At 51.1% G+C, this 11,034-nt stretch overlaps 3 protein-coding genes across 3 annotated transcripts; 1 reads left to right on the forward strand and 2 right to left on the reverse strand.

The window, feature by feature from the left end:
- Positions 1-37: 37 nt before the first annotated feature.
- Positions 38-3,892, reverse strand: F5Y00DRAFT_259078 (AAA domain-containing protein; the record flags this gene model as incomplete). The annotated part of the gene is made up of 3 exons (XM_048010813.1): positions 38-121; positions 176-3,769; positions 3,821-3,892. The coding sequence occupies 3 exons, from the start codon at positions 3,890-3,892 to the stop codon at positions 38-40; spliced, it is 3,750 nt and encodes a 1,249-aa protein (XP_047868048.1).
- A 1,620-nt stretch (positions 3,893-5,512) lies between these two features.
- Positions 5,513-8,445, forward strand: F5Y00DRAFT_228725 (SDA1-domain-containing protein). Its single transcript, XM_048006670.1, has 3 exons — positions 5,513-5,917; positions 5,973-6,097; positions 6,147-8,445. The coding sequence occupies exons 1-3, from the start codon at positions 5,835-5,837 to the stop codon at positions 8,153-8,155; spliced, it is 2,217 nt and encodes a 738-aa protein (XP_047868049.1). The 5' UTR covers positions 5,513-5,834; the 3' UTR covers positions 8,156-8,445.
- Positions 8,428-10,922, reverse strand: F5Y00DRAFT_228729 (glutamate decarboxylase). The gene is made up of 4 exons (XM_048006671.1): positions 10,382-10,922; positions 10,236-10,263; positions 8,710-10,149; positions 8,428-8,655 (listed from the first exon to the last, which is right to left on the reverse strand). The coding sequence occupies exons 1-3, from the start codon at positions 10,618-10,620 to the stop codon at positions 8,860-8,862; spliced, it is 1,557 nt and encodes a 518-aa protein (XP_047868050.1). The 5' UTR covers positions 10,621-10,922; the 3' UTR covers positions 8,428-8,655; positions 8,710-8,859.
- Positions 10,923-11,034: the final 112 nt, after the last annotated feature.

Consider the following 11,034-nt stretch of genomic DNA (forward strand, 5'->3'; position numbering starts at 1 on the left):
AAGTCCCATGCATCAAACACTTCCAACTCTGAATCTCTTAATGATGTCTTAATGATCTCTGATTGGGGCAATTCTTCGCAAAGTGACCCTTGGCGCCGCAGTTTTTGCAGGCCAGTTTATCCTGGTAGCAATGAGTAGCTATGTGTCCAAGACCGTGGCACTTTATGCATTTTACCATGAGACACGCAGACATGGTGTGGCCCTCCCCAAAGCAGGTAGAGCAGTGGGCGGTGCCTCGGCAGTACTTTTGCTCGTGGCCGAAGTCCAGACAGTTCTCGTAAAATATCGTCTTGTGGACCCGGCTCTCGCGATCGAGAGCTCTGTACATGAGCCGGAGGTTGGCGGAAGATCGGCTGTCTCCGGAACCCGGGCCGAACACCGACTCCCTGAGGAGGACTATCTCTCCTTGCACGCTTCGAGTGTGGGCGACTACGTTGCGGTGAGAATCGCCGGTGAATCCCGGCCGGTTGGAGCGCGTGTAGTCCAAGATGACGAGATCTGCCTGTCCGCCTTGAAAACTGTCGAGGGTGCTGACTCTGACGCGCTCGGCCAGCTTGGCGGGGGTGACGCCGAAGAGGTTATGGACAACTTTGCGGTTGCGCAAAAGAGATTCGATCTCGGTGACCTGGGCATCGTAGAAGGGGATGATAGCGATGGATCCGAGCACAGACTCGTCTAGCGAGGTGAATTTGGCGTCGAGGTAGAAATAGCGCAGGGCTCGCAGCACGTAGAAGGCGTGGCGCTCATTCTTAACGGACAGAAAGGCGCGCTCCTCCTTGGAGTTGGTAATGTCGACTATAACGCGGTTGCTATCGGGAATGCCGGTGAGCTTCCGGATTATCTGCTGAACCCGAATGACAGAAGGGGGGAAACGATCGGCCTTGGCAATGCTCGACTGCATGGAGCCCTTGTAAAACCACGTGCTGGGCTCCTGCTGCAGATTCGCGTACTGACGATGGTTGTGGACAAGACCCTTGAAGGACACTCCGGCGCGGAAGAGTCTGTCCAGACACGAGATGCTGATTTGGGGGTCGAAAGGGGCCTTCATCTCCCCGGGGGTGCTGCTGGTAAACGGGGTCAGCTGCCTGGGATCCCCGAGCAGCATGAACAGCTTGGCGGTGGGAAACGAGGCGATGCACATAATTGTTGTTAGCTCCCTCATTCGCGCATTCTCGTCCATTATTACCAAGGTTGGCTCGAAGGCCTTCCTAAACAAAGTCTCGCGAGCCGCGGATGGCGTCGCGAAGACGATCTGCGCCTGGCGAAGCTTCTTCTCGTAAATCTTCTTGATCATGTTCTCGGCTTCGGTCTTGTTAGATTTGGACAGACCCCTGGTCCTTCCGATCTTCTGAAGGTTGATGATATATTTGTAGTCATTCGGATGCTCCTGCACGTCCCTGAGAACCGAGGTGTGGAGAGACTGCGTGTGGAAATTGTTTCTCCCCTTTTGCTTGGAGTATTCAGCCGCGTTGCGCTGGAATTCGGTTAAGACGTACTCGGCCAGGAAATGATCCGTGGCATCTAGTTCGTCGGACTCTGCAGTCGGAAGGTCTCCTCGACTGAGAGATTTCATCGCGGCGCTGACCTCGGTAGGAATGCTATGAACTCTCTCCATACGCGGGAACATCTCGGGTGGCGCTCCGTACTTCTCGAGAGTTCGCCTGAAACCGAGCTCGAAGTCATCCAAGGCTTGGTTATGAGGGTGGATTATGAGGACCTTGTTGGGAGGTGAGTCCTCTGGGAGTTCTTCTAGCAAGTGCAAGGCGGCGTAGAACTTGACGAAGAGGGACTTGCCGCAAGCAGCCGTGCCGGGAATCGCTGCCAGTCCGAACGGGATCTTCCTCATGTGCTCGCTGAAGGTACTCTTCTTGGACTCGTCAAAGCTGTCGTACATCTGCTGCAGGTGACCGGGTGCGTTACCGTCTACCGCGCGCTTCATGCCGGGAAACAAGTCGAAGTGATCGATGAGAGATTCCGAGCCTTCGGGGGGTAGCTCGAGAGTAGGAAGCCAATTGTATATACTCACGGCCAGGTCGCTAACACCGGGGGCATCTGCCGGGACGGAGGGACGACACTGAATTTCCCCGTGAGCCTGAATCTCCTGCCGGAGAGTCTTTTCGAGGGTCTTGACCGTGATAGTGCAAGACTTGGCCTCCTCCTCCTCTAACGTCCTCTGGACGTACACCCCATAGTTCTCCCCTTCCTGGGGAAACTCCAGGCCGAAGTTAGAGCGTCTCCGCTCTCCGCCCCAGGACTCGCTCCAGGGCTCAAGAGGTATTTTTGCGATGAATACCCTGAAACTACCGCCGAGAAGGGGGAGCGGGGTGTCTGTGGCGCGCGCGTTCCACTGGAAAAGCTTCTCTTCGGCATCCTTATCGGGGACTTCGGGGACTTGCAAATGGGCCGCGTGCTTTGTGACAAAATCTTCTAGACCTTCTTCATCAACCGCGCCTCCGGTCGTCTGGGCATCCACATAAATATCTTTCAGGTCGCTCCGCACTTCTGCAATCTTCTCCTCTGATGTACCATCCTTCACGACATTGTACATCTCAATGAAGTCGTCTGAGTCTTGATATCCTTGGACGGCGCGGCTGATTAGCTCGTGCAGGAACAGGGGCAGATCCGCCTCGATGTCGACTTCGTAGGGCGGATTCTTGGCGCGGACGAGACCAGAGATGCTGATCTTGCAGTCGGAACCCTTGCGAGGGAGGAGGTGGGTATTGGGACCCAGGGGGATGGCGACGGCGACTGCAGAAGGGTTGCCGGAGTCGTCCTTGTTCTGCGAGAAGGCGAACAAATAGCAGCGGAATTGCTTCTTCGCCATCTCGTTCGCGATGGCCTGGACTCGGGCGGCGTCGTCGACGGTGCCATAGGCTTGGGCAACCTTGTACTGGCGGAGGTCAAAGAATTTGACGCAGGGATGGACACTCTCTAACTCGGGTCTGATAACCTTTCGGCCGCCTGAAACCACGTACTTCTTGCCGACCTGTAGAATGGTTCTGGAGTTGAGAAGTTGTTGGCGAGGCGAGAGGCGGAACCAAGGCGCGAGCCTGTCCGACTTGATCTCCATAAATTTGGCGACCGCGATAAACGCGTTCAGGTTGGAATCGCACTCCAGGTACTGGTCGGTAGAGACGACCGGGGCGGACTGTGGTAGAGTATCGTTAGGAGTATACTCCCAGGCAGGAGATGGGGCGTTGTCTTTGACTATGAAAGCAACTTCTTTGGAAGAACCTTTATTCACCGAGTCGGCGAATTCAGCCATCTGCTTGATCTGCCTTTTGAACACCGTAGTTGTAATCGTTACAGGATCGTAATAGAAAATAACCCTGTCGACGCGGAATGATAGGTAGATGCACCCTTCGGGAGCTTCCACGGTGCCCGGTTCGAGATTGAAGTCGCGGTTGAGAGAAATGGTAGCGCGATCTTTGGGCTGCCTAGCGCACGACAACTCAGAGATGGATTGCAAGTAGAACTCCATCCGGCCTATCCAAAACTGGCGCCTATCGCCGCCTGGATGGTTGCGGATAAAGGCCATAACAACTCTGCTGTAGCTGGCAGGATGGTATTCAAGCTTGAGTTTGAACTCAAGCTGCCTGAAGGATCCGCGGCCGAGTTTAGCCAGGTTGCCATGCTCATGGAGGTTCAGAGGGGTTCCGTCAAGGATGACAAGACAGGAAACCGACTGCGAGACAGTATTGGGCGGTACCTGAGGAAGGTCTGCGAGGTCATCGGGCTCCTCACAGAGCTCATGCTCCTCGCGGCGAGCCTGTTGGAGACGTTAGCAAGAGTTTCGCCTGTTGAAAACAAAGTAACTTACCTCTTCGTGCTCGCTAGTCTCTTGAACACCAGTTTCGTGACCGTTAAGGTCGGGAAGATTGATATCTTCCATCCCGGATAGAAGAGGGATACCTAGACATTGCGATTAGCAAACCAAGATGCGCGAGGCTGCGATAGAGGCATTCGTGTTGCGAAATGAGTTCGCGGTTGTAAGTGAAAGGGGTCAGTGCCACAAGAGTAGGAATAAGAAAAGCGTCAACAAAAGGAGAAGAGGTAAAAGGAAAACGACCACGATAATAACGATAGGAGCATGACGATGGAAAGTAATAAGATATAGTAAAGGGGGATAAGTACAGTAGGCAGTGGGATAAAATATTGCGGGGATGTAATGCAAGGATATAATGCAAGGGTGTAACGGGATGATGTAATGGGACCAGAGCACGTGGGAATGACAGGACGAAAATAGAAACTTACCTCAAGGTCTCCAAACTAGGATGTACTATGAATGCGCTTCATGCTGATGTCGAATCTGCGAAGGATTAGCAGGCTGGTTGAACGGGGCTGCAAGATTCAAGATAATTATGTACGCATTTACTTACCGAGTAAGGCGTTGCACGAGTGTTAGGTGCGGAATGAAAGATGATAAAGTTAAAGGAAGGATGATAAAAGTAGTCGCGGGAGACAAGACGAAGATAGTCTTGTGCGCGCGAAAGGTTTAATGTTACCTTGCTGTCGGCGGTAGAAGTTGGATGATTAAGTTGAAAGTAAGATAGGGTTGGTGGTGCGGGAAGAAGTGCGGGAAAGAAATTATATTTCCTGCCGCGAAGGTGGTAAGAGAAATAAGTGATTGTTTGTTTTGGAAGGAAGGAAAGTAGAAGAGGGAAAGTATTGTTGCCTGGTGATGGCAGGTTAGCTACCGGTAGGAGGAAGGTGAGGTGGAAGGAGGAAGGAGAGGCAAGTACCTAAGTAATCAAGTTGGTGATGCTACGAAACCAACAGTTAGAATCAAGTCTATAATTAAAATAGGGAGAGAATCAGATCAATGCAAATCAGACCGATGCAAATCAGACCGATGCAAATGAGCGGATACAAGTATTAACGTACCTTTAATGTGTATACCAAACGACGCGCACGCCGCTTGGGTGTCTAAGTGACGGGGTAACAGTTTAGCCTCTTGCCGGAAGGATCAGTTTAATGGTTACGGAGTGGAGTATGATGTATTTGTAGCGTAGGGATTTACGCCCCGTGCTACGAATGCCGACGCTCGTCTCGGACATGATGAAAGAGGATACGAGAGTTTACGAGATTATGATCTGGATGGGGCTATCTAGCTTAGGTAATATAATTAGCAATACAACATTAACACGGTCGATGGTGAGGGTAGGAATTATCTCCCGGTTCCTAAAACAATTCTCACGACAAGGAAGGTAGTAAAGTTGCGATAGGGGTGGGCAAATGAGTCACGACAATTTTTGGTGTTGTGATTAAAAGGTTTCGTGAAAGAAGGTGGAGGTGGAGTTGGAGGTGGGGTTTGGTAGCTGCATATATTACCTGCATTAGCGGATTACGTAGGTACCAGCCTCAACAAGCGAGGAAGGCGCACCCTTTCTGCCGGGCGATGGTCTAGGTACCTAGGTACTAGTAGCCTTTCCGAAGAAATTACATAAGCGCTCAAACTATGGAAATTGATAAGAAAATTGATAAGGTAATTGATAAGGTAATTCTCAGATCGTGGAGGCACATAATAGCGAGGGGAGCCCTTGCAAAGGGTAGGTCCTCGAGTGCGAGGGCATCTATCATCAATTCTGATTGAACATACATGTATGGTACTCCACCATGTCTCCCTCGCCGCTCTTATGTCGGATTTTTTCCATTGCTTACCTAAATCACAAAGTAACTCGATGGGCAGTATTTCGCACGTGCATAAGCTGGCTCCGATAAGATTGATAACGAGCGATATCGATAACGATAACTTTAATTTTTGCTAGCCAGGTACATTATTTTCAATGTACCATTCGCATTCATCACCCTCCGCCGGTATTCTATAATTCAAGATGGGCAAAAGAAAGGTCGCAGCCCTCGAGAAGATCGAGGCAGATCTTGCCGGCCTTCAGTATAAAATTCGCAAGGATCCAGAGTATGCATGCCAATCTTTCCCGCTTCGATAATATGTCTGACCCGTTCGTCTACAGAGCCTACGAGAAGGAGTTCATTGAGAATTGGCAGCAGTTCGATGCTGCCCACGAAAAGTTTCTGGCTGCTCCCGTAGGCGCCGACTCTAATTCCCTCATAACGTTTCGCGAGCAGATAGATCTGAGTATGCGATCTCTACCTGTCTTGCGTCCTCGAGCTCATAGTGTTGATAGTTGCCCATTGCGCCGAGCTGTATCCTCAGATAGCTGCGACGTTCCCCGACGACCTCAAAGACGTACTTACCAAGCACCATGCCGTATTGGAACCTACCCTAAGAGAGAAGATAGTATCTAGCCTTACGCTATTGCGGCGGAAAGATGTTATCGACAGCAACTATCTTCTCACTACCCTATTTCCTATCCTCATCAGCACTCCGTCCAAATCCTTAAGGATGATTCTCTACCAGAAAATCTTGAGCGACATACGGAACACGAATACGAAGACGAAAAACCACCGAGTAAACCGGACTATGCAAACCGTCCTCTATAACCTCGTTACTTCGGATCGCTCTTCTCCGAAAGCTTTATGGGCTGTCAAGCTGGTACGGGAATTATGGCGGCGCCAAATCTGGAACGACGCTAAAACTGTTGATATTATGCGCCAAGCTTGCCTGGCGGATAACGAGAAGGTAATCGCGGGAGGAGTAAGATTTTTTCTCGGGGGAGACAAAGAACGCGAAGAGTACGAGGACGAAAGTAGCGACGAGGAGACGATCGATATCAAGAAGGTTAAACACTCGATCGAGATCAAAAAGAAGACGAAGAAATCGAAAAAGGCTCTCGAAAGGGCCGTAGACAAAGTCAAGAGGCAGGACCGCAAGAAGAACGCGCCGCATCCGCTCAACTTCTCGGCGCTGCATCTGCTGCAGGATCCTCAAGGTTTCAGCGAGAATTTGTTCGAGAAGCACCTCCAAAATTCCAAGTCTAAGCTTTCTCTCGAGAGTAAGCTTCTCGTCCTGCAGCTCGTCACGCGTCTAGTCGGACTGCACAAGTTGACCGTTATATCTCTTTACTCCTGGTTCATCAAGTACCTATCCCCCAGGCAGCAGTCGGCCTCGTCTTTCTTGGCCTCGCTCGCTCAAGGGACTCACAATCTAGTACCGCCGGATGCGATCGAGCCGTTGATACAAAAGATCGCAAACGAATTCGTATCCGAAGCATCAGCATCGGAAGTCTGCTCTGCGGGTCTCAACGCGATCCGCGAGATATGCGCTCGACAACCGCTGGCGATGAATGAAACATTGTTACAGGACTTGGTCGAATATAGGAAGAGCAAGGACAAGGGAGTCATGATGGCTGCGAAGGGTCTGCTATCGTTGTACCGCGAAAAAGGCGCGGATATGCTGAGGAAGAAAGATCGTGGCAAGGACGCGACCATGGGTCTCAGGAGCGGGGGTTTGAAGCAGCCGAAGTTCGGCGAAGAGCAAGTCGGAGAAATTGAAGGCCTCGAACTTCTAGCGAGGTGGAAAGAAGAGCAGAAGAAGCAGAAGCGAGCTGAAGGAGGTTTGCCAGAAGGAGCCGAAAAGGGCGAAGACGACGAGAACGGCTGGAATTCGGACGATTGGGAAGTTGCATCAACAGACAGCAGCGACTCCGGGGAATGGATTAGGGTAAGCGATTCGGAAGACGAGGCAGAGCCCGAACCAGACGCCAAGAGGCAAAAGGTCAATCCGGATGACGCCGAGGAGGACGATAAAGAAAACGCAGAGGGCGAGGCTATCGATTTCATAAAATTAGCCACGACTCAGATTCTTACACCCGCCGACTTGGCTAAACTACGCGAGTTGCGGATGGAAGCCAATATCGATAAGGCTATGGGCGGTAGCAAGCGCAAGAAGGAGCTGGAAGGCCGACATGTCGACGAAGGATTAACGGCAGAGCAGATCGAAGCGCCATCCAGGCTGCGCAAGACTACCAAGGAAGAGCGGATAGCACTAGCGAAAGAAGGCAAGCCGGATCGTGAGGAGCACAAGTCTACACAGGCTATACGAAAATCTAAGAAGGAAGCGGAGGGTAAATCTTCGACTAATAAGGAGAAGGCACGCAAGAAGAACTTTATGATGACGCTAGGCAAGGCGAAGTCGAAGCAGAAACGAAGTCTCGTTACCACGAGGAATATCTTGAAGAATCATATCGAGAGAAGCAAATCCGGTGGCAGGAGAAGGAATGGTGTATCACGATGATCAGCGAAATAGATTAATACTTGGGCTAAGCGAGACTCGTTCGCTTTCCTGTTGTTGACGAAAGTAACTTGTTCAACTAATTTCTAAGCATAAAGATGACCTTGCCTATGTCATGACAGGAGACGGCGCGCCCGGTCCCCACGCAAATTGCATCGCTTTCAGTCTTAATATCATACATGCGCATCCATAAGAACCTGTCTAATATCATACTAGGTGATTTTATCATTTGGCCTATGCTTTTGAAGACTATTTGTGTAATAGAGGGCGGGTTTGGTACCCCTTAGACAAAATACTTGGCACAAACTGCTACGCCTTTTGGATCTTTAATTCGAAGCTATTTTCTAGATAGGTCTAGTAACAAACCCTTTAGATTAGGTATATGTTGTGGACTTGGGTTTAATTTTCATGGTTTTGTTAGGAGACATGTACTAGGATAACCATCATCGCCGTCAAAGGTATTCATCACCATCAAAGGTATTCATCACCATCATAGGAATCATCTATAAGACGTCGGCTAATATATCCGCAGAGCTTTATATACTGATTTAACCTACCCAGTTTTCCTTATGCCAATCACCCTTTTAACATAACGCTATCAAGTCCAAAACCGCAAGGCACCCATACACCGACTAGTTCTAGCAGATCGAGTGCGTCTTTCCGTGCTTGCCCTGGATCGAATGCTTTTCTTTCTATCGCCTCGAGGATTAGTATGGAATCGCGAGGAAACAATTGAAAAGGGGGGAAGGTAGAAATAGGCTTACGCGGAATCGAGGGTGGTTGTGCGTGGCCTGCCCGCTGTTCATGGTGTGCTTGCGGATAAATTCTTCTTGCTTGGCGATGGACTCCTTGTCTAGCTGTTCCAGAAGCTGCTGGCAGTACCGAATGTCTGAGATGAGGGAGTCGCATCGGTTCTTGGTGAAGTCCTCGCGGACGACCACGCGAAGCATCTTAAGGTCGTTAGTGTGCGGCGCCATGGTGTACGCCGGCACCACCCAGCCCCTGGCACGTAACTTATGCGCCAGCGCGAACTCGTCGTAGTTGCGCTCCGTTTTAGCGTCCGGCAACCGGAAGGCGACTAACGGCAGACCTTCGCCTGATTTCTTGCTCATAATTACGAAGCCTAGCGCTGCGAGGGCTTCGGATAGGTAATCGGCCGTGCGCGTTAGGTTCGACATGATGGCCCGGTATCCCTTCTTTCCTAGCCGGATCAGCTGGTAGTACTGCCCGATGACCTGGCTAGCACCCTTGGAGAAGTTCAGCGTGAAGGACGATTGGTCGGCGCCGAGGTAATTTATGTTGAAGACGAGTTCCTGGGGCAAGTATTTCGCATCCCGCCACACGACCCAGCCGACGCCGGGATAAACTAAACCGTACTTGTGGCCCGAGACGTTTATAGAGACGACCTTTTCGAGCCTAAAATCCCATTCTAGATCCGGAACTACAAAAGGGGCAACGAACCCACCACTAGCGGCATCGACGTGGATCGGAATATCGAGGTCCCTTTCTACCAGTAGGTCGTTGACGCTCTTGACGTCCTCGTACTCGCCGGTATAGGTGGTACCCAAGATAGTACAGATGCCGATGGTGTTCTCGTCGACGAGGTCGACCGTCTCCTTAGGGTCGATAACGTAACGGTCTGGCGTACAGTATACCAGCTTTTCTTCGACCTCGAAGTAACGCGTCGCCTTCTCCCAGCACACTTGCACGGCTGAAGACATGACGAGGTTGGGCTTGTCGGTAGGCTTGCCCTCGGCTACGCGCTTGTTCTTCCAACGCTTCTTCATGGCTAGTACGGCTAGCATGATAGCCTCCGAAGAACCTACGCACGAGGTACCAACAGCACCACCGCCCTCTTCGTGCTCGGTAGGCGCATTGAAGAGCCGGCCGATCATGGAAACGCATCTGTTTTGGATATCGGCCGACTGCGGATACTCCTCGTAATCGATGAAGTTCTTGGAGAAGCTTTCGGCCATGAGCTTTTCAGCCTCTTCCTCCTATTCCGTAGGGTCAGCAGATTTCCATGCGATGTAACGTCGCCGCAAGTGCCGAGAGCCAAGTTGGGCTTCGACACGGCACGTACCATGTAAGTGGTAACGAATGAGGCGAGACTATCGAAGAAACCAAGTTGTCAGCTCGTCTGCCCACGTCCGCCTTGTTTTCCAGAATGTTCCGAGGCGCCACATCGGATCACGATCAGGAGATTTATACGTATACGCCTCAACTTACTTCAGCATCGGGTTGCCGTCCAAACTCAGCTCGTCTTTGATCATGCGGTAGGCGATCTCCTTAGGCATCTCACCCTCGGGCATCTCATGCTTGGGGAGGTCTTCCGCGGCGAACCTAGAGCCGTAGACGCTTGTCGTATAGCTATCATCGTCGTTGCTTAGCTGTAGGCTGATCTTCTTGACGGCCTCCGGTAAGTTGGAATTTTCCCCGTCGGCGGGTAACTTAGCAAGATGTACCATTTTGCGCGAGGACGAGTTTCGATATGAAGTGAAAAGTATGCTAGGCAAGCAGAGGAGAAGAGATTCAGAACAGGGTTAAAGGAGCGAGGAGGCGGTAAGACGGTCGCATATCTTTATATACCTCGATATATACAGGCGCGGGAGCTCTCCAATTGCACGAACCCACGTTCCAGCGCAGCGTTTCTCTACAGGTTACATAGCACCAGCTGCTGCAGTCTACGCGGCAGGGGAACAAGGATAAGAGATGGAATAGGATGTATCATGCGGGGTACCTATAAGCAGAGCATTTCATGCATAACAGTGTACGTCGTAAAGCTATTGGAGTTCGACCCTTGACTGAGATCTAAGTCTGCATTCTTTAACAGCCATAAATGACGTGCCTATAGGTAGTGGCCACCTAGGTACCTAGTAAAC

This window comes from Daldinia vernicosa (assembly GCF_022497035.1).
Source record: "Daldinia vernicosa strain CBS 139.73 unplaced genomic scaffold F5Y00scaffold_8, whole genome shotgun sequence".
In the NCBI taxonomy this organism is placed as follows: domain Eukaryota; kingdom Fungi; phylum Ascomycota; class Sordariomycetes; order Xylariales; family Hypoxylaceae; genus Daldinia; species Daldinia vernicosa.

Excerpts from the sequence above, each read along its gene's own strand:
- F5Y00DRAFT_228729 (XM_048006671.1), bottom strand. The coding sequence starts at position 10,620 with ATGGTACATCTTGCTAAGTTACCCGCCGACGGGGAAAATTCCAACTTA. Across the intron at positions 10,264-10,381 it reads GACGGCAACCCGATGCTGAA|TCTCGCCTCATTCGTTACCA; the intron begins GTAAGTTGAGGC and ends TTTCTTCGATAG. Across the intron at positions 10,150-10,235 it reads CATTCGTTACCACTTACATG|GAGGAAGAGGCTGAAAAGCT; the intron begins GTACGTGCCGTG and ends CCTACGGAATAG.
- F5Y00DRAFT_228725 (XM_048006670.1), top strand. The coding sequence starts at position 5,835 with ATGGGCAAAAGAAAGGTCGCAGCCCTCGAGAAGATCGAGGCAGATCTT. Across the intron at positions 5,918-5,972 it reads AAAATTCGCAAGGATCCAGA|AGCCTACGAGAAGGAGTTCA; the intron begins GTATGCATGCCA and ends GTTCGTCTACAG. Across the intron at positions 6,098-6,146 it reads TCGCGAGCAGATAGATCTGA|TTGCCCATTGCGCCGAGCTG; the intron begins GTATGCGATCTC and ends TAGTGTTGATAG.